This window comes from Symphalangus syndactylus, chromosome 6 (assembly GCF_028878055.3).
Source record: "Symphalangus syndactylus isolate Jambi chromosome 6, NHGRI_mSymSyn1-v2.1_pri, whole genome shotgun sequence".
Lineage (NCBI taxonomy): Eukaryota > Metazoa > Chordata > Mammalia > Primates > Hylobatidae > Symphalangus > Symphalangus syndactylus.
In genome coordinates, this window is record NC_072428.2 from 80275565 (window position 1) to 80295608 (window position 20044).

Sequence of the window (20044 nt, forward strand, 5' to 3'; positions counted from 1 at the left end):
AGTCAGGTAGCATGATGCCTCCAGCTTTGCTCTTTTGGGTTAGGATTGGCTTGGCAATGCGGGCTCTTTTTTGGTTCCATATGAAGTTTAAAGTAGTTTTTTCCAATTCTGTGAAGAAAGGCATTGGTAGCTTGATGGGGATGGCATTGAATCTATAAATTACCTTGGGCAGTATGGCCATTTTCACAATATTGATTCTTCCCACCCATGAGCATGGAATGTTCTTCCATTTGTTTGTGTCCTCTTTTATTTCATTGAGCAGTAGTTTGTAGTTCTCCTTGAAGAGGTCCTTCACATCCCTTGTAAGTTGGATTCCTAGGTATTTTATTGTCTTTGAAGCAATTGTGAATGGGAGTTCACTCATGATTTAGCTCTCTGTTTGTCTGTTATTGGTGTATAAGAATGCTTTTGATGTTTGCACATTGATTTTGTATCCTGAGACTTTGCTGAAGTTGCTTATCAGCTTAAGGAGATTTTGGGCTAAGACGATGGGGTTTTCTAAATATACAATCATGTCATCTGCAAACAGGGACAATTTGACTTCCTCTTTTCCTAATTGAATACCCTTTATTTCTTTCTCCTGCCTAATTGCCCCAGCCAGAACTTCCAACACTGTGTTGAACAGGCGTGGTGAGAGAGGGCATCCCTGTCTTGTGCCAGTTTTCAAAGGGAATGCTTCCAGTTTTTGCCCATTCAGTATGATATTGGCTGTGGGTTTGTCACAGATAGCTCTTATTATTTTGAGATACATCCCATCAATACCTAATTTATTGAGAGTTTTTAGCATGAAGCGCTGTTGAATTTTGTCTAAGGCCTTTTCTGCATCTATTGATATAATCATGTGGTTTTTGTCTTTGGTTCTGTTTATGTGATGGATTACGTTTATTGATTTGCGTATGTTGAACCAGCCTTGCATCCCAGGGATGAAGCCCACTTGATCATGGTGGATAAGCTTTTTGATGTGCTGCTGGGTTCGGTTTGCTAGTATTTTATTGAGGATTTTTGCATTGATGTTCATCAGGGATAGTGGTCTAAAATTCTCTTTTTTTTGTTGTGTCTGCCAGGCTTTGGTATCAGGATGATGCTGGCCTCATAAAATGAGTTAGGGAGGATTCCCTCTTTTTCTGTTGATTGGAATCATTTCAGATGGAATGGTACCAGCTCCGCCTTGTACCTCTGGTAGAATTGGGCTGTGAATCCGTCTGGTCCTGGACTTTTTTTGGTTGGTAGGCTATTAATTATTGCCTCAATTTCAGAGCCCATTATTGGTCTATTCAGGGATTCAACTTCTTCCTGGTATAGTCTTGGGAAGGTGTATGTGTTGAGGAATTTATCCATTTCTTCTAGATTTTCTAGTTTATTTGCATAGAAGTGTTTATAGTATTCTCTGATGGTAGTTTTTATTTCTTTGGGATCAGTCATGATATCCCCTTTATCATTTTTTATTGTGTCTATTTGATTCTTCTCTCTTTTCTTCTTTGTTAGTCTTGCTAGCAGTCTGTCAATTTTGTTGATCTTTTCAAAAAACCAGCTCCTGGATTCATTGATTTTTTTGAAGGATTTTTTGTGTCTCTCTCTCTCCTTCAGTTCTGCTCTGATCTTAGTTATTTCTTGCCTTCTGCTAGCTTTTGAATGTGTTTGCTCTTACTTCTCTAGTTCTTTTTTTTTTTATACCCACCACCATTCATTTAATAAACATACTTTTCAATGACATTTGGATGGAGATATATATATACATATATATATATATATTTTTGAGTTTTACATTTAATGTGAGTTTTATTATTATTATTATTATACTTTAGGTTTTAGGGTACATAATTGTGATGTTAGGGTGTCAATTTTAGATCTTTTCTGCTTTCTCTTGTGGGCATTTAGTGCTATAAATTTCCCTCTACACACTGCTTTGAATGTGTCCCAGAGATTGTGGTATGTTGTGTCTTTGTTCTCATTGGTTTCAAAGAACACCTTTATTTCTGCCTTCATTTCATTATGTACCCAGTAGTCATTCAGGAGCAGGTTGTTCAGTTTCCACGTAGTTGAGCGGTTTTGAGTGAGTTTCTTAATCCTGAGTTCTAGTTTGATTGCACTGTGGTCTGAGAGACAGTTTGTTATAATTTCTGTTCTTTTACATTTGCTCAGTACTGCTTTACTTCCAACTATGTGGTCAGTTTTGGAATAAGTGCGATGTGGTGTTGAGAAGAAGGTTTATTCTGTTGATTTGGGGTAGAGAGTTCTGTAGATGTCTATTAGTCTGCTTGGTGCAGCGCTGAGTTCAATTCCTGGATATCTTTGTTAACTTTCTGTCTCATTGATCTGTCTAATGTTGACAGTGTGGTGTTAAAGTCTCCCATTATTATTGTGTGGGAGTCTAAATCTCTTTGTAGGTCTCTAAGGACTTGCCTTATGAATCTGGGTGCTCCTGTATTGGGTGTATATATATTTAGGATAGTTAGCTCTTCTTGTTGAATTTATCCCTTTACCATTATGTAATGGCCTTCCTTGTCTCTTCTGATCTTTGTTGGTTTAAAGTCTGTTTTATCAGAGACTAGGATTGCAACCCCTGCCGTTTTTGTTTTCCATTTGCTTAATAGATCTTCCTCCATCCCTTTATTTTGAGCCTGTGTGTGTCTCTGCACGTGAGATGGGTCTCCTGAATACAGCACAGTGATGGGTCTTGACTCTTGATCCAATCTGCCAGTCTGTGTCTTTTAATTGGAGTATTTCACCCATTTACATTTGAGGTTAATATTGTTATGTGTGAATGTGATCCTATCATTATGATATTCTGTGGTTATTTTGCTCGTTAGTTGATGCAGTTTCTTCCTAGCCTTGATGGTCTTTACAATTTGGCATGTTTTTGCAGTGGCTGGTACTGATTGTTCCTTTCCATGTTTAGTGCTTCCTTCAGGAGCTCTTGTAAGGCAGGCCTGGTGGTGACAAAATTTCTCAGCATTTGCTTGTCTGTAAAGGATTTTATTTCTCCACTTATGAAGGTTAGTTTTGCTAGGTATGAAATTCTGGGTTGAAAATTCTTTTCTTTTTTTTTTTTTTTTTTTTTTTTTTTGAGATGGAGTCTCGCTCTGTCGCCCAGGCTGGAGTGCAGTGGCGCAATCTCGGCTCACTGCAAGCTCCACCTCCCAGGGTCACGCCATTCTCCTGCCTCAGCCTCCTGAGTAGCTGGGACTACAGGTGCCCGCCACCACGCCCGGCTAATTTTTTTTTTGTATTTTTAGTAAAGACGGGGTTTCACCGTGGTCTCGATCTCCTGACCTCGTGATCCGCCCGCCTCGGCCTCCCAAAGTGCTGGGATTACAAGCGTGAGCCACCGCGCCCGGCCGAAAATTCTTTTCTTTAAGTATGTTGAATATTGGCCCCCACTCTCTTCTGGCTTGTAGAGTTTCTGCTGAGAGATCAGCTGTTTGTTTGATGGGCTTCCCTTTGTGGGTAACCCGACCTTTCTCTCTGGCCACCCTTAACATTTCTTCCTTCATTTCAACTTTGGTGAATCTGACAATTATGTGTCTTGCAGTTGCTCTTCTTGAGGATTATCTTTGTGGCGTTCTCCGTATTTCCTGAATTTGAATGTTGGCCTGCCTTGCTAGGTTGGGGAAGTTCTCCTGGATAATATCCTGCAGAGTGTTTTCCAACTTGATTCCATTCTCCTTGTCACTTTTGGGTACACCAATCAGATGCAGATTTGGTCTTTTCACATAGTCCCATATTTCTTGGAGGCTTTGTTCATTTCTTTTTACTCTTTTTTCTCTAAACTTCTCTTCTCACTTCATTTCATTCATTTGATCTTCAGTCACTGATACTCTTTCTTCCAGTTGATCGAATTGGCTACTGAAGCTTGTGCATTCATCATGTAGTTCTCGTGCCATGGTTTTCAGCTCTCTCAGGTCATTTAAGGACTTCTCTACACTGGTTATTCTAGTTAGCCATTCATCTAATCTTTTTTCAAGGTTTTTAGCTTCTTTGTGATGGGTTCAAACATTCTCCTTTAGCTTGGAGAAGTCTGATCATCTGAAGCCTTCTTCTCTCAACTCGTCAAAGTCATTCTCCATCCAGCTTTGTTCTGTTGCTGGCTAGGAGCTGCATTCCTTTGGCGGGGGAGAGGCGCTCTGATTTTTAGAATTTTCAGCTTTTCAGAATTTTCAGCTTTTCTGCTTTCTTTTTTCCCCATCTTTTTGGTTTTATCTACCTTTGGTCTTTGATGATGGTGACGTACAGATGGGGTTTTGGTGTGGATGTGCTTTCTGTTTGTTAGTTTTCCTTCTAACAGTCAGGGCCTTCAGCTGCAGGTCTGTTGGAGTTTGCAGGAGGTCTACTCTGGACCCTGTTTGCCTGGGTATCAGCAGCGGAGGCTGCAGAACAGCAAATATTGCTGAACGGAAAATGTTGCTGCCTGATCGTTCTTCTGGAAGCTTCATCTCAGAGGGGTACCTGGCTGTGTGAGGTGTCAGTCTGCCCCTACTGGAGGGTGCCTCCCAGTTAGGCTACTTGGGGGTCAGGGACCCACTTGAGGAGGCAGTCTGACCGTTCTCAGATCTCAAACTCTGTGCTGGGAGAACCACTACTCTCTTCAAAGCTGTCAGACAGGGACATTTACATCTGCAAAGGTTTCTGCTGCCTTTTGTTTGGCTATGCCCTGCCCCAAGGGGTGGAGTCTACAGAGATTGGCAGGTCTCCTTGAGCTGCGGTGGGCTCCACCCAGTTCGAGCTTCCCAGCCGCTTTCTTTACCTACTCAAGCCTCAGCAATGGTGGGAGCCCCTCCCCCAGCCTCGCTGCCACTTTGCAGTTTGATCTCAGACTGCTGTGCTAGCAATGAGCGAGGCTCCTTGGGTGTGGGACCATCTGAGCCAGGCACAGGATATAATCTCCTGGTGTGTCATTTGCTAAGACCATTGGAAAAGTGCAGTATTAAGGTAGGAGTGACCCAATTTTCCAGGTGCCGTCTGTCACAGCGTCCCTTGGATAGGAAAGGGAATTCCCTGACCCCTTGTGCTTCCCAGGTAAGGTGATGCCTCTCTCTGCTTCAGCTCACGCTCGGTGGGCTGCACCCACTGTCCTGCACCCAGTGTCTGACAAGCCGCAGTGAGATGAACCTGGTACCTCAGTTGGAAATGCAGAAATCACCTGACTGCTGCGTTGCTCACACTGGAAGCTGTAGACTGGAGCTGTTCCTATTCGGCCATCTTGGAACTACCCCCTAAGAAAATTTTAAGAAATTGAGAGAAAATTGAAAATAATAACAGTCCAACAAATTTTAGATTTATATATACCTTTCTCAGAAAAGCAATTAAATACATGGCTTGAATCAGCAAGGAATTGATATGTGTGGCCAGACCACTAACCGTCACTGTATCTCCCTGTGAATGTAGAATGCACCAAATACCCAAGAGACAGCCATAGGGATCAGGCACTTCTGAAATGGGAGTCTACTCACTATGAAGCAGTGCACAAGTCATGCTGCCACAGGCCCTCTCAGCCAGGTGTGGGCTCATCTCCATTGGCACCCAGCCTGGTTGCTTCCAACAGAAGTGCACACACCAGAGGGGCTGAAGAGTGCTTGTCTCCTTGGGTAAACAAATATTGAGAAACAGAGTTAGATGTGCATTTGTGAAGTCACTATATTAATCATAAATTAATACATAAATGATTTTATTTCACTCTAATCTTTCAAATTCCTTTTACACACATTATTTCATTGGATCTTCATTATTATTGTCATCCATTTACCAGATAATGAATAATTTCAGACTTATCAAAGGTTATACACAGGGGTATTACAACTGAAAATCACCATATCAAGCCACCATATGGCTTTTCCTGGAGATGATTTCTCTGTAGTAAAAAAGCATTTAGCAAGTACTTATGGTGTATCAGTGCACTGAAGTAAACACTTTTAGATACATTATCTTATTCAACCCTTACTATAATCCCACATGAAAGTTATTACTAAACTGATGTTACAGATGAGGAAACTGAAACTCAGACAGATTACATCACTTACCCAAGGCCCCTCTAATAAATGAAGGAGGCAGAATTTAAACCCATTGCTAAAGACTACATGATATTTAATACTACACAATTTGCTCTCTAAAGCGAAGTAGAGTTATATATGCCTTTCACAGAAAAACAATTAAAGCCAAACTATTTTATTTGACTAACTACTGCCTGTATTTAAATTACACTAATGTTGAAAGAGCAATAATAATGCACACAGGCCTGTGTTTTGCCTTTAGGCCCAATGATTCATGCTGAGGTGGGTGACACCGTCCTGATCATATTTAAGAACAAAGCCAGTAGGCCCTACTCCATCTCAGCCCACGGTGTGGAGGAGATGGATAGTGGAAAGCAATTGCAAGTGCCCATGACAAAACCAGGTAAGTTGTGTCAGAGGTCTGCTCCATCTTGAAGAAGAACACTGGCGTCAACTCTTTTCTGGTCTCAGAGGTGTCTTAAAGAGCTCATCTTAATGTCAGTGTGTTTCGGCCATCATCTAGTCACTCTGGTATGAGATCGTCATTCATCCAATGACCAAATGTTTAGGAATTTCTAGGGTTCCATTAGGAACCTCCATTAAGGACCCCATTATAAACATCCCCCACCAGAGTAGTACATTTGTTGTAATTGATGAACCTACATTGACACATCATTATCCCCTAAAGCTCATAATTTACATTAGGGTTCAGTATTGGTGTGTACACTCTAAGGGTTTTGACAAATGCACAACAACATGTATCCACCATTGTAGTCCTATAAAGAATAGTTTCGCTGCCCTAAAAATTCTCAGTGCTCTGGTGTTTATTTTTTCCTCTTCCTTAACCCCTGGCAACCACTGATCTTTTTACTGTCTCCATAGTTGTTCTTACAGTAGCTCCCCCTTATCACGGTTTTGCTTTCCTTGGTTTTAGTTACCTGAATCAATCTTGGTCTGAAAATATTAAGAAATTTTGAGATAACTTCAATTAGAGACAATAAAAAGATATTTTGAGAGTGAGAGAGAGTCTACATTCACATAGCTTTTATTATAGTGTACTGTTATAATTTTCATATTTTATTATTAGTAATTGTCAATCTCTTACTGTGCCTAATTTATAAATTAGTGTGTATAGGAAAACACATAGTATATATATGTATGGCACTGTCTGTGGTTTCAAGCATCCCCTGGGGGTCTTGAAATGTATCTCTCCTGGACAAAGGGGGACTACTGTAGTAAACATAAAAATTAACACATTAACTGCCTTCAAAATGAAGCATTATCCTGTGTATTTAATTACATTATTTCACTTAATCCTCACAACAATTAGAAAACTATGATGACCAACCCACTTTACAGATAAGGATACTAAAGTTTAGTGACGTTAGGTAGCTTGTCAAATGTGGGATAAATAGGAAGTCATACGGTTGAGATTTGGAACTAGGTCTCTCTGATTCTGGTTCTCACCAGATCTCACCTGCCTACTTGAGAAGCTTTTAAAAAACACTGGCACCAGAGTCCTAGACCCCAGACTCTCTGATTTCGCTGGTCTGGGGTGAGGCCTGAGCAGCAAGGGCTTACAAAGCTCCCTGGTGACTCCCAAAAGAGGCCAAGGCAGAGGTCCTTGATGACTAAGATGTGCTCAAGGACAGCTCTTGGGAAGGAGATACAACATTTAATGAGGAAAAACAGTGAGGTATAAAATGTTTTTATTTCCTGAATACACACCAGTTGACAATAGAAAAATGCAAACTAGAGGGAAGGCTGGAGCCTGAAATGACGAATCTTCCATTTCATTTTGAAATAGTAGAAATCAAGATGGGAGTTTAATAAGAACATTTGTAATGAATAATTCTCTCTGGCAATAAACATTAATGAAAATATATAAAGACCTGCTTATATTTCTTCAGATAAATCATCTGAAACACAGATAATTCTAATAAACTTTTTCCATTTCATTTATTACAGGAGAAGTAAAAACTTATAGATGGAATATCCCTAAAAGATCCGGTCCAGGGCCTTCTGATCCCAATTGTATTCCATGGGTTTACTATTCAACAGTAAACTTTGTGAAGGTAAGGTGGAGAAAGCAACCAAAAGACTTAAAATAATCTGGATGAAAGTTGACTACTTGGGTCATCACAACTTGGGTTGGTATATGTGAAAGGGTATAATGATTTAGAGCAAGGGTCTCATACTATGGCCCATTTACAAAAGCTAGCCATGCTGGACGTTTACATTGTCAATGGCTGACTTGAGTAGCTGCAACAGAGACTATATGGCCCACAAAGTCAAAAATATTTACTATCTGGTGACTTTTTTTTCCAAAAAAAAAGTTTGGTGACCCTTGACTTAAAGTATGGGGAATAAAAACAAAATCCCAATGTTTCAATTACCAAATTTAGAACTTAAAAAGATAAAAGGGTTGAAGCAAAAGAGGATATGTAAATATACAACAATAAAATAAATATAACTTAGAATACAATTTATGTATGGTTTTGGATGTGTGAAATCTGTTTATTTTAAATGCATTATCAGGGCTACTAGGGCTCAGGAGAAGAAAGTTCACTCTAAACATAGTAACTGAAACTACAAAATTGTTTGAATGATTAATGATCTAACTTCGAAATAAAAGGCAAAGATTCAACATTGAATTTGAGCCAGGTATGTGTATGTAAAACAACCACAGACTTTAATTACATGCCATAAACCAAAGTCCAATCTAAAGTCATTATTTGATATAAAATGTAAGCATTGCCTATTAAAGAAAAAAAGGGAGGGATTATCTTAACCTTTCTCTTAGGTATTAGATGGAGTGTCTTAATGTCCTTGAGTTGTACTGGACAGTTCTAGAGTTCAGGAGATAGATATACAAGGCACTTGAATAAATAAATTTACATATGAGAATTATGGGAAAATCCAAATTTATTTATTTTATGCATCACAACAAATATTTATTGAGCACTTGTGATGTGCAAATGACCCCACCAAATACTATGAGAGATGCAGATACTCTTGTCTTAAAGAAACTTATAACTTTGTGGGAAAATAATATGTCCACACTTGTAACTGTAATAGAGCTCTGAATCTGGTGAATTCTATAGGAGTGGCAGGCTAACTAAAGTACTATAGAAGGTTTTGGAAGGAGAGTCTAGGAAGAAAGAGCATTATGAGCACAGCTGAAAATAGGGAAGTAGAGGGAGTGTTTGGGACATGTTGAGAGTCCCATTTGGCTATCATATGGGGTCCAGTAGTAAATCAAGGGGTAGCCTAAGCCAGAAAAGTTCATTAGGGGAGCACATGGAGGGCTCACAGACCTGCAAAGGTTTGTATTTAATTCTGCAGGCCATGGAAAATCACTGAAGACTTCTAGATATGGGAGTATAAAGATTACTGTGATGGTGGTCAACAGGATGGGCTGGAGGTGGGGTGAATCAGAGCTGACAGAAGAATCAATTTCTAGTCCAGGGTGAGGTATTATGACCCTGCACTAGAATGGTGGCAGGTGGAATGAAATATCATTAAATTACTTAATGCTCTTTTAACTCGGTTAATTTTTTCTTCCAGGATACGTATAGTGGTTTGATGGGTCCTCTTATTACATGCCGAAAAGGAGTCTTGAATGAAAAGGGAAGAAGAAGTGACGTTGATTATGAATTTGCTCTCTTGTTTTTGGTATTTAATGAGAATGAATCCTGGTATCTGGATGACAATATTAAGAAGTATCTCAACAAAGATCCACGAGATTTTAAGTGCACTGATGATTTTGAGGAAAGCAACAGAATGCATGGTATATCCAAAGTTTAAAAAGAAGCCTATGTTGAGATAAGCTCATAGGAATTCCTGTAAATGTAGGAGGCTCCCAGCATCCTTCTCTGAGCCTTTCCTTCTTCCCAGGGGCACCTGGACTGAAGAAAGTCCTCTAATGCTTTCCTTTAGACTGAATCAGCCTAGCCACTGATTGGCTGGCAACAAAGTCATTGAGGCTTTGAACCAACTTGTAGGGACATGTATTTCTGAATGCTGGGATCTCTAAGCTCTAAGACTGTGAAGTAATTCTTTAAAAACAAATCATCATTTGTTGTCATAATTTATAAGAATATGCTGTAACTTCTATTTGTTTAAATTTAAGGGCCAGGTTTAATTGTCTCTGGGATATGAAACACTACCATCAAATTTCTGTTTTAATGTATCTGTGTTACTTCTATATAATTTAAGGTAGTTTGTTGGTAGGAGTCATGTGTTCGCATTGACACATCCACAGTTTCTCATCAACAGCCATTTTTGACCAAAAGTGCACAAAAAGGCCTTGCCCAAGGTCACAAAGCTACTTGTTGATATAGATTAGAATATAGTAGCCTGATTCACCGTTCAGCTACTCTTTCCCCTACCAGTTTTGCTTTCTTCTCCTAAAGATTTCTTAGTATGCTCTCCATTTTTAATGAATGCAGGTCATTTGGTTGCACCATAATGCACAGAATCAAAAGTCAGTAGACAGTGGAGGAGTGGGAGTCACCATCGTGTAAACTCAGTTTGCTTTGGTCATTGTTAGGTCATGAGCTCAGCCCGTGTGAAGCTCTCCTTTATTTTTGGAGATTCAGCCAGGCTTAAACTATTCTCAACAAGTGAAATATTAAGAAAATAGTTTCTAAGCCACTCAATTTTTATTTACATAAACTTGTTTATGCCTTGGTTTGTTCTCTGTAGAGTGGTATAAATCTGGCTACCTCTCCAATGAGCCTGTAATTCCCTTCATAAAGAGATTATGCTGAATAAACAAACAAAACACTGCCACCAAGATATGGCTTTAAAACTGCTATTTCTTTGTTCTCGCTTTCTTTGTAGAAGGATTTCTCAGTTATCTGAATTTTGGGTCTAGAATGGTAGGACACTGCTAGGGGTGAGTGAGATTACATGTTTACTAGACAGATGAAAATATCAGTGACCTAAAGATCTTCTGGAAACATTTAAAAAATCAGCTTATCTTTTAACTAACCAAAGGTTATTTTCTTATCACCTTTTTAAAGCCATTAATGGAAAGATTTTTGGGAATCTCCATGGCCTCATAATGAACGAAGATACAATGACAAACTGGTATTTGTTAGGGATAGGAAGTGAAGTGGACATACATACCATCCATTATCATGCTGAGAGCTTTCTTTTCAAAGTAAGTATAAGGAAAGTGCTTTGGGAAAGACTTTTTTGAACTAACAAATTCAATGTATTTCCAGTGGAAAATAAGAGTTACTTGGAAATAATGCTCGTGAGGGGAGATGAGAATGGAACAGAATAATGTGATTGTACCGTTTCCCTGGTGGATATTTCTTTTTTCTTTTTTTTTTTTTTTTGAGACGGAGTCTTGCTCTATTGCCCAGGGTGGAGTGCAGTGGCACAATCTCAGCTCACTGCAAGCTCCACCTCCCAGGTTCATGCCATTCTCCTGCCTCAGCCTCCCGAGTAGCTGGGACTACAGGTGTGTGCCACCACGCCTGGCTAATTTTTTTTTGTATGTTTTAGTAGAGACGGGATTTCACCATGTTAGCCAGGATGGTCTCGATCTCCTGACCTTATGATCCGCCCGCCTCGGCCTCACACAGTGCTGGGATTACAGGCGTGAGCCACTGCTCCCGGCCTGGATATTTCTTAATATGTATATGTATATTATTGTGCTTATAAAAATCTCTCCAAGCCACAACTGAGAGTTTTCTCATTAGTGATCTGGGGATAACTCTGACCACCCTGGAATATGCTGTTAATATTGTATATGAAAGTAAAGTACGGACACTGACAGCATTCATCCCTTTTCCTCACCCTTCCTTTTTTCTTTCTCTTTGCTTCTCCCCACTCTTTTCTTTTTCTGTGTGATTAGCTAACAGAATAGCTCTATCCAGTAAAGGAGCTATTTTGAGCTCTGGCCTAAGCCCTTAACTTTATGCTGACTTTTGCACTAGTGAGCTGGGCTGGACCATGTGTGACCTTCTACCCTCTAGCATCAAGCTATACCATATGGGTGGTGCTCACTGCACAGCAGAGCCATCTGGGGAACTATGTAAAAACCCAACTGCCAGGCCCTGACCCAGACCTGCTGAATCAGAATCGCCACGGATAAGGTCCAAATAGTCTGTCATCTGAAATTCTCAGTGCTTTCTACAAGGAAGTGGAATAGGAAAGAACAATCACATCCAATGTGTGGAGAAAACTGGAATTGATCTTTTCTAGTTAGACAGGAATAAATGGTAACTTTAATAAAACATTTAATATCCTTTCTTCTCTGTATATTTCAACATTGTTTAGGACACCAAGTATTAGCCTGCTATGATTAGAGTGTCACATATTAAATGGCTATGCTGCTTTCCAGAATTTGGCTTTTTTAAACTCACATTTTAAAAATTATATTACAATGTATAAAATTTAATAAACATAGTTATAAAAATTGACATATATACTTTAAAAATAAGATATAATTTACATTGAATACAATTCACCGTATTTAGTGTACAGTTCTCTTTTGATAAGCACATACAGTAGTGTAATGAACAGCAATCAAAATATAGAATACTTTTATTTCCCCCACAAATTTTCCCATTGCACCCTCTCGTGTCAACTACTTCCCCATACTTAACACTTGGCAACCACTGTCTTCTATAGTTTTGTCTTTTTTGAAAGGTTATATGGAAATCATGGTTTGTAGCATCCTGAATCTGGCTTTTTTGATTTAACATAGGCATTCAAATTGCATCCATCTTGTTATGTGTATCAGTGGTTTGTTTCTTGTGACTGTTGAGTAGTATTCCATTGTAAGGATATAATGCAGTTTGTTCATCTATTCTCCTGTTGAGGAACATTTGAGTTATTTCCAAGGTTGTTTATTACAAATCAAGTCATTACAAACATTTGTGCACATTTTTGTGTGAACATATGTTTTTATTTTCCTTGAGAAAATACCTAGAAGTAGGATTGCTAAGCCATGTGATAAGTGTATGTTTGATTTCATAAGAAACCGCCAAACTGTTTTCCAAAAAGGCAGTATCATTTTGCATTTCCAAAGAAATATATGAGAACTCCATATGTTGCACATCCACATATGCAGTTGGTATTTTTAGTTTTTATTTCATTTTTTTCCCTTAGGCATTCCCTCCTTGGGGAGGGGTTATAGTGGTATCTCATTGTTTTTCATTTGCATTTTCCCAGTGGCTAATGATATTGAACATCTTTTCATGTGTTTGTTTACCATCTGTCATCTGTAAATCTTTGGTGAAGTGTCCAAATTGTAAGCCCATTTAAAAAAATTGGGTTACTTGTTTCCTTATTGCAGAGTTTGAGGGCTTTATATATTCTGGATACAAATCCTTTTTCAGCGATGTGACTCACAAATATTTGCTTCCAGTTTGTGGCTTATCTTTTCACTCTCTTAACAGCTTTCAAATAGAAGTTCTTAATTTTTGATGAAGTACAATGAAGTACAATTTTTCTTTTTTCTCTTTTATAGATCATACTTTTGGTGTCATGCATAAAAAATTTTGGCCTTACTGAAGGTCCCATAAAAGGTCTTTGTTTTCTTTTAGAAGTGTTATAGTTTTAGATTTTATATTTAGGGCTATGATACATTTTAATTTTCATAAGTGGTTCAAGATATGAAATAAGTTTCATTTTTTTATATGTATGTCCAAATGTTCCATCACCACTGATTGAAAAGATCATCTTTTTTCCACACAGAATTGACTCTTCACTTTTGTCAAAATCATATTGACCACATATATGTGGGTCTATGTCTGGGCTGTCTCTTCTGTTATACTGGTTTATAGTCTGCCCTTTCTTGAATGCCACAATGTTTTGATTACTTTAGTGTTATAGTAAGTCTCAAAATCAGATGGTGATTGTTTTAGCTATTCTAGATGTTTGCCTTCCCAGATAAATTTTAGAAATAACTTGTTGATTTTGATTTTTAAAATCCTGTTGGGATTTTGATTGGTATTGCACGGAATCTATACAATGGGTTGGACAGAACTGACATAACAATATTGAGGCTTCCAATCCATGAACATGGTATATCTATCGTTTAGCTCTTCTTTGATTTCTTTCATCAGCATTTTGTAGTTTTCAGTATAGAGATCTTGCATATATTTTCTTTTATTTATAACTAAGTATATAAAAGGCTTTGGTAATAGTGTAAATGATAGTGTTTTTATTTCAATTTATAGTTGTTTATTGCCAATATTTAGAAATATAATTGATTTTTGCATGTTGACCTTGCATCCTGCATCTTTGTTAAACTCACTTTAGTTCCAATAGTTTTCTTGTAGATTTTAGGGGGATTTTCTATGCAGACAATCATGTTGTCTGCAAATAGACATGGCTTCATTTATTTTCAATCTGTATGTCTTTTATTTCTTTTGTCTTACTGCACTGGCTAGGACCTGTAGTGCAATTTTGAATATGAGTGGTGAAAGTGGACATCCTCACTTTGTTCTTAATCTTACAAGGGGAGAATTTAGTCATTCACCTTTGAATATAAAGTTAGCTGCAGCTTTTTTGTGGATCCCATTATGAGGTTGAGGAAGTTTCCTTCTAAATTTGCTCAGAGTTTTGATCATCAACAAATGTTAAATTCTATCAAATGGTTTTTCTGCATCTATTGAGATGATCAGATGCTTTTTCTTCTTTAATCCATTGCTGAATTACATTTATTGATTTTGGAGTTTTTAAACACTAAAATTTTCATTCCCAGGATAAACCTTACTTGGTCATGATGTATTATTCCTTTTTGAGGAATTGATTTGCTAGTATTTTGTTATGGATGATGGTATCTATGTTCACGAGGAGTATTGATTGTAGCTTTTTTTCCTCACAAAGCATTTGTTTAGTTTTGGTATCACAGTAATGCTGGCCTCATAAAATGAGTTGGAACTGTTCTTTCCTCTTCTATTTTCCAAAACAGTTTGTTTACAATTGGTATTATTTCCCCTTTAAATGTTTGGTAGAATTTGCCAGTAAAGCCATCTGGAGTTTAATTTGTTGGAATATCTTGAAGCAATTACAGTTTCTTTAATAGATATAGTGCTATTCAGGTTATCAACTTATTCTTGAGTAATCTTCAGGAGTTTGTGTCTTTTAAGGAATTTGTTCATACCATCTAAGTTGTACAATTTATGGATAAGAGGTGTTTGTGCAGTATTTCCTTTTTAATGTTTGTAAGATATCAGTGATGTCCTCACTTTCATTCTCGGTATTTCTAATGTGTCCTTTTCCCTTTTCCCTTGGTTAGTCTGTCCAGAGATTTGTATTAGTTATCTATTGCTGCATAATAAATTACTCTAAACTTAGAGTAATTCTTGGATCAGGAATCTGGGATTAGTTTAACTAGTTGGTTGATTCAGAATCTTTCATGAGGAGGCAATCAAGATGTCAACTGGAGCTGCAGTTTTCAAAGGTCTGACTGGAGCTGGAGGATCCACTTCCATACTTACTGATATGGTTGTTAACTAGAGGCTTCAGCTCCTCATCATGTGGATAAGACATGAAAACTGGCTTCCTCCAGTGAGTAATCCAAGAGAAGAGGGTGAGAGGGTATCTAAGACAGAAGTAATGATAACCTAATCTTGGAATTGGAATGCCAGCACTTCTTCCACATGCTATTGATTGCACATACCAACCCTTATACAATGTAGGCAGGAACTACAAAGGTTATGAATACCAGGAGGTGGGGATCATTGTGGGCCATCATGGGAGCTGGCTACTACAGAATTTATTGATTTTATTGATCTGTTCTAAGAATCAGTTTTAGATTTCTTTGACTTATCTCTATTGTACTTCTGTTCTTGATTCCTGCTCTTATGTCCTTCCTTTTGCTTACTGTGGGTTTTATTTGTTTTTGCTCTTCTTTCTCTTCTTGCTGTTCTGAGCAAAGAAGGCTACTAGCTGTTGTTTTTTAAAACGTTTTTGCAGATAGATAAATCTTACCGAGAAGATGTGTATGATCTCTTTCCTGGGACATTCCAAACCATTGAACTGTTTGCAGATCACCCAGGGACATGGCTGCTACACTGTCATGTGTCTGACCACATCCATGCTGGCATGGAGACCACCTACACGGTCCTTCGTAACATAGGTACTGTTGTCTGTCAGTGATGCCAGATGATGGCACCAAGCTTCCTGTAGACCCCGAAAACAGGAGGCATGACAAAAACCCAGATATAGCCCTCAACAAGCTCAGAGTCAAGTAAGAGAGACATATATGTAAATATGTAACTATAATCACATATGCTATGTGTCGTAGCAGAATGCAGAGTACAGGGCTTACTAGCAGCAGTAGGAGGGAATGGGTAACAGTTGGAGGATATGAGCCAAAGTTTCACAGAGGCCATGATGCTCCAGATAGACTCAGTGGGTGAGCAGAAGTGGGAAAGACAGCTGGGGCAGGAAAGCATGTACATGGGAATGAAGTAGCAGAGTAAGAATCCAGAAATGATTGGCAGATACTGATGGGATAAGTCCTCTCTGGTGAAATGAAATGACTCGTGTCATGAAAAGAATCCCCTTCTGTTGTTAATAAAACAATGAACTTGTTTTCTTTGTGCAGACAACAGGATTGCTTACTCCACCACATCTCCTGGAGTGGCATCTCACCCAGCCACAGTGCCATCTAATGGTAATGATACCCTCTCCCCATGTAAATGAGTGAACATTTCACTCCTCAAAAATGTCAGGGGCCTGACAAGTTTATCTTTTTCACAGAACGACCTGGCAAAGAGCAGCTGTATTTCTTTGGCAAGAATCTGGGTCCAACAGGAGCCAAAGCAGCCTTGGTCATCCTTTTCATCATTGGACTCCTCCTTCTAATCACCACGGTGATTCTCTCCCTCAGACTCTGCTCTGCAAAGAAGCAGACAGATTACCAGCAAGTCCAGTCCTGTGCTCTCCCCACGGATGCTCTGTGAACCATCTGGTCTCCCTCAACAGGAAAGGGTGATGTCCCATAGCTGGCCAGATGGCAGCCAACAGGGAAACTGGACCAAGGCATCACTCACCAAGAAGGTTGACACTGTATCCTGGATCAGCCTTCTGATCCTCTCAAACATCATCCAAAGCAATTTGCTTTTATTTATTTATTTTTAAATGGGCTGTGAATAATCCTCAGGTATGAAACACAGAAAAAGGAGAATGGGCATGGCTGAGAATGTCAACTCTTAGTCTATTCTTTGGATGGATTCACTGAATGGGAGACCCTCTGAAAGATATCTTTATATTCCATCTTTTATAATTCTTGGACAGTGCTTTCTTAGCTAACCACCAAAGTTTCTAGGTGAACAGCTTCTAGAAAAAGAGTGCCTCAGACATTTAACTGGAAGGGCACTACTTTTTCAACATTGTTGCAAAACCTGCGTCCCTTGGTTGTTCTGTGGAAAAGATCTTTCTTAGGAGTTCTTGGAAATGTCTAAGTCAGTGTCTGCTGATAGAATTAGACCAAATAAATTTCTTGGAGGCTTTAACCAGCTCTCCTGGCCTTTTCATCTTTGATATAAATAGCCTGTGTGCTGCTTGTTTAAAAAGCAAAGCTATAAGTTTTTTTAAAAAATTGCTGCTGTTTTTATTCAAACCTGTAGAAATACTTGAATGTTTACAACTCACTTCATGTTACATATTTTTACAATATGTTTCTGTGGCAATGTTTGTACTTTCAAAAATTAAGCAGAGAAATTGTATTTCTACTTCAGACTGTGGGAGGGCTGAAATCTGTAAAAGAACATATTAGGCTCTCCCTTTATGAATCAGGGACTCCCTGAGAGTTTAGAGCAAGCTATCAGGGAGGGAAGCTTTGCAGGAGGCAAGTCTGGGCTTGAATTTGGAGTCTGATTTTTCATTCAGTTAGAGGGAATCTTTCTTTACAAGTCCCCATCTTCTATGAAATTAAATTATAACATTCTCATTGTATGAGAAACACCAGGAGGAATTTTTATCAATGTAGGTGACTAGATAGGAGAAGGGACCTCTGAAGATCCTAGATTCCATGACTTTTAAAGACATACCCCTTTATGGAAGGAGAAAAAAAGGAAAAGGAAAGGTGAGAAAAATAATCTTGGTGGCAGATTCTCTTAAACCATTAAACCAGCTTTGAAAATTAATAAATAATTTCCAAGGTTCGAATGCAAAAAAATTATTGAACAACTAAACTCAACCCATTATGAGGCAATCTACACTGTCCATACCTATGCTTAGACAGTAGGTTTAAGATTGATAAAGGCAACATTGTTTATTACAAGACTGAGAAATTGCTTTTATCTCTGGGCGAGATGCCCTGAGATGCCAATGCCAATGCTAGATGAGTGATACTGGTATGCCTGCCTTAGCAGTGGGTCATTTGAATATCAAAGTGAATGACAAGGACCTAAGAAATATTCTGGTGGAGGGACCTTTCATACTGTCTCATCTTCATCTTGATGAGGGGAAATGGGTAATTGGATAGAAGCTGTAGTCTTAACATAAAAGGGGATGCAAATGCTAATAGTTCTGTTCATAGTTTGCTTGAATGTCATATCAAACAGCATACACAAAAGATTTCGAATTTCAGTCTGCTAACCATTGACAGTGTGATTTCATAGTACATGTTCTACAGTTTTCATACATGTGTAGGCGGCATAATTTCATAATAATTATGGTAAATGCCTTATTAATTACCCACCTTAGTAAGACAAGTTATTCAGTTGTTTTTTTCTTTTCAGTTTTTTTTTAATGAAAACAAAACCACAAAATAGTTTGATTGCATCATTTATCGTTTTAATAAAGTTTCATATAAGGTGGCTATTTGCATGGTTATTTTCACTTAAAATTATCTATCACTGAACTAGGGGAGGTGGTTAAAGGGGAATTAATTTTTAGATATTTAGGGGCTGTGACTATGCCAATGATACTTGTTAGAGGAAATGAAACAAAATAACGTATCTCCACAAATAATATGACTTCTCAAACACTGTTTCCTCAAACATAACTACACTCCTTGTTCTCAGCCTCACTCTTGAGAAAATCAACTCTGCCTTCACTTACACACGTATTTCCTCCTGTTACAATACAAGTGTCCCTGCTCCTAGCAGGACAGTCTCTTCATTTGACTTTGGGCCTCATTGCTTCTTGCTTTCGCAAGACTTCATTCCCTTGGGTATCCATTTTTCCTCCTGCATCTTTCTATAAAACCATCAGCAATGTCCACCGTTAAAAACAGAAAGCAATGAGCTGTCTTATTTACCTCTATAACCCACTCTGACCCAGTTTCTCTCTTCCTTTGATAGCAGAACATAGAGGTATTCACACTTGGTGCCTGTATCACCTCACCCCATGCATTCCTCAGCCCATTCTGATGGCTTTCAATCCAGCGTGCCCAGCCCCCACACCCCAATCTGCTGTGGTAGAGATCACCAATCATAATGCCATTTCCAGTGGCTTCTTCTCCATCTTTATCTTACTCAACCTCTCAGCAACAAGTAACAGCTCCTTCCTTCTGAACACTCGGAGTCTCTAGTCCCTTGGCTCTGCAACATGACTCTCTGCCAGCCTTCCTTCTTCCTCAATGACTATTCCTTCTCAATCTCTTTTTCCAGTTCCTTCTCTTCTGTCTGACCTAAATGTTGGCATGCCTCAGAACTTGACACTGGGTCCTTTTTCTCTTTTCACCCTCTGTGATTGATAGGCTGAATATTGCCCCAAAGATGTCATGTCCTAATCCCCGAACCTGTGAATGTCACCTTATGTGGCAAAAGGGACTTTGCAGGTATGATTACTTTAAGGATCTTGAAGATAGGAAATTTATACTGGATTATCCATATTGGCCCTATATGTAATCACGAGTTTCCTTATGAAAGAAAGGCAGTGGGAGATTTGGCTACAGAAGAAGGCAATATGACAACCGAGGCAAGATGCCATGCTGCTGGCTTTGGAGATGGAGGAAGGGGCCATGGGCCAGGGAATGCAAGGAATGCATCTCCAGAAGCTGGGAAAGGTAAGGGAAAGGATTTTCCTCTAGAGCCTCCAGAGGGAGGTTGGCCTTGCAGATATCTTGAAACTGA

At 38.8% G+C, this 20044-nt stretch overlaps 1 protein-coding gene across 1 annotated transcript in view; it reads left to right on the plus strand.

The window, feature by feature from the left end:
* HEPHL1 (hephaestin like 1) overlaps positions 1-19241 on the plus strand; it is an 81452-nt gene extending 62211 nt beyond the window's left edge. Inside the window, exons 14-20 of the mRNA XM_055283290.1 lie at positions 6250-6390; positions 7956-8062; positions 9555-9777; positions 11015-11154; positions 15933-16095; positions 16567-16635; positions 16722-19241. Coding sequence (XP_055139265.1) covers positions 6250-6390; positions 7956-8062; positions 9555-9777; positions 11015-11154; positions 15933-16095; positions 16567-16635; positions 16722-16924 — 1046 coding nt within the window. The 3' untranslated portion in view covers positions 16925-19241. The remainder of the gene's footprint in view (positions 1-6249; positions 6391-7955; positions 8063-9554; positions 9778-11014; positions 11155-15932; positions 16096-16566; positions 16636-16721) is intronic.
* Positions 19242-20044: the final 803 nt, after the last annotated feature.